We start from the raw sequence: 1,993 nt of genomic DNA, 5'->3' as shown, positions 1-1,993 counted from the left end.
TTCAAATATTTTCCAAATCATTTCTAAAATATATATATATGGTATCAGATTGATCTAATTTCTGTGCACTGAGGACAAGCAAGTCCTAGGTTACAAACTGAACTCTCCAATGCAAGAACAAGATGCATTTCTTCCTTTAGGAGGTGGTATTGTCACGAGAAAAGAAAAAGTTTCAGTTTTGTTTTTGCATGTGGGGGGTATTCTGTAATAATTGTTTGGATACACTATATTTTTAATATGCTAGTTGTGATAATTTCATGCCAAGTAAAAATGCCCATAGTCATATTTTATGTTCCTAAAGTAACAGAATGACTTTCAATCTGGGAAAGACAAAAGAAATGCTATTTTTTTTTCCGATTTTTCCGAAAATTTCCATTTCCCCCTGAAAAAAACTGGGGAAAAACTGGGGGGTTTTCTGAGCTTCAAAATTTCCGGAAATTTTACATCTCTAGGTGCTACCCTCTTTCTTTACTTCTTTACAAGCACTGTTTTTTTAAAAAAAAATGACACAGAGATATATTGTGCTTCTCTTTCTCCTTCACACCCTCTAGGAAATGTGACTGGAAACGGTAACTCTACATTCATTTCAAGCGGACAAGTCATGAATTTTAAAGGCGACATCATCGTCGTCTACGTTAGTCAGAACTCCCAGGAGGGCTCCGCGTCTCCCGGGGCGACGGAGGGCAACCTGGGCAGTCCGGTACAGGAGGAAAATAACCGCTGTGAGACGTTTGCGGGCAACGTTCACCAGTATAAGGAGAAATGTGCAGAGATGGACTCCTATCACAGCACGGAAAGCGAAGGAGGAGCCGGCGGTGTGGGCGACTACAAGAGAACTTCGGGGCCGGTAGTCCAGGAAGAGACTCAAGACTGTCCAAACAGAAAACACCTTGGGAACGAAGCCTCCCAACCTGTACAAGAGGAGGGGAGACCAGAACAGTTTCTAGAGAAGGTATGGCACTGATGGGAATGCTTGCTTGCCCGGGAGACATGAGTCGGATTGCACTAAATAACCCCGCAGTCATGTTGCTCTTAAGAAATCAGGCGGTGGCATGTGAAACCGCCTCGTACTGATTCAGACTACTGGAGCGTCAAACTCAGTATCATCAGCTGCTCTCTCCAGGATCTCAGAGAAAAACTCTTCCCGCAGTGCCTACAGCCAGAGATCCTTTAACTGGAAATGCCAGGATTTGAACCTGGAACCCTCTGCAGACCTTGGGCTTTGTCCCTCTTACAGATCGCGGGGACTGACCAGCCAGGACTGAGACCTTTGCTCGTCTTGGAGATTCTCCGAAGCCCTGTGTGAAAGGACAGGGTATTATTGGATGCCAGATGGTGCGTCTCCTCACAACTATCAGGGAACAAATTGAAATACTGGGGAACTCTGGCACGATATGTTGCTAGCATTGCATATGTACCAAAATCAGAGTGCGAAGCTGCCAAAGACTCCAGTCAACAAGCTTGCCTTTTGTTATAATGGTGGATTTGGGGCTACGTACACACATAACATGGAACCAGTGTTCCCTCTAAGCTGAGTTAGTGTGAGCTAGCTCACATTTTTTTAGCCTCCAGCTCACAGAGTTTGGTCTCCGCTCAGGAAGGAGGGCTCCAGAGCAAACTGATTTATGCAGCAGCCAAATCGCTTGCTCACAACTTTAATGCCAGCAGCTCGCAAAGCAGAAATTTTGCACACAGGACTCCACGGCTTAGAGGGAACATTGCATGGAACCACAGTTTTTGCAGAGCCAGCTGTTTAATGGGGCAACCTGAATTAGTTACCTAAGTCAGCAAATTTTCTCCCACCTGCCAGCTCCCTGCCCCAAGGGATGGGGGAGAGAGAAGAGATTGAAGAGAAGAGATTGGATTTATACCCCACCCTTCACTACCCAAAGGAGTCTCAGAGCGGCTTACAGACTCCTTTCCCTTCCCCTCCCCACAACAGACACCCTGTGAGGAAGGTGGGGCTGAGAGAGCTCTTTCGAGGACTTCTGGT

The 1,993-nt window shown here is 46.0% G+C and overlaps 1 protein-coding gene across 1 annotated transcript in view; it reads left to right on the top strand.

Annotated features, from left to right (window-relative positions):
- LOC107124868 (tumor necrosis factor receptor superfamily member 11A-like) overlaps window positions 1-1,534 on the top strand; it is a gene marked incomplete at its 5' end in the record, with an annotated part of 29,595 nt that extends 28,061 nt beyond the window's left edge. Inside the window, one exon of the mRNA XM_015428370.1 lies at window positions 552-1,534. Within this exon, the coding sequence (XP_015283856.1) occupies window positions 552-964 (413 nt within the window). The remainder of the gene's footprint in view (window positions 1-551) is intronic.
- Window positions 1,535-1,993: the final 459 nt, after the last annotated feature.

The sequence above is a fragment of the Gekko japonicus genome, unplaced genomic scaffold (assembly GCF_001447785.1).
Source record: "Gekko japonicus isolate JY-2015 unplaced genomic scaffold, Gekko_japonicus_V1.1 scaffold5318, whole genome shotgun sequence".
Lineage (NCBI taxonomy): Eukaryota > Metazoa > Chordata > Lepidosauria > Squamata > Gekkonidae > Gekko > Gekko japonicus.
This window is presented reverse-complemented; position numbering and strand designations above follow the sequence as displayed.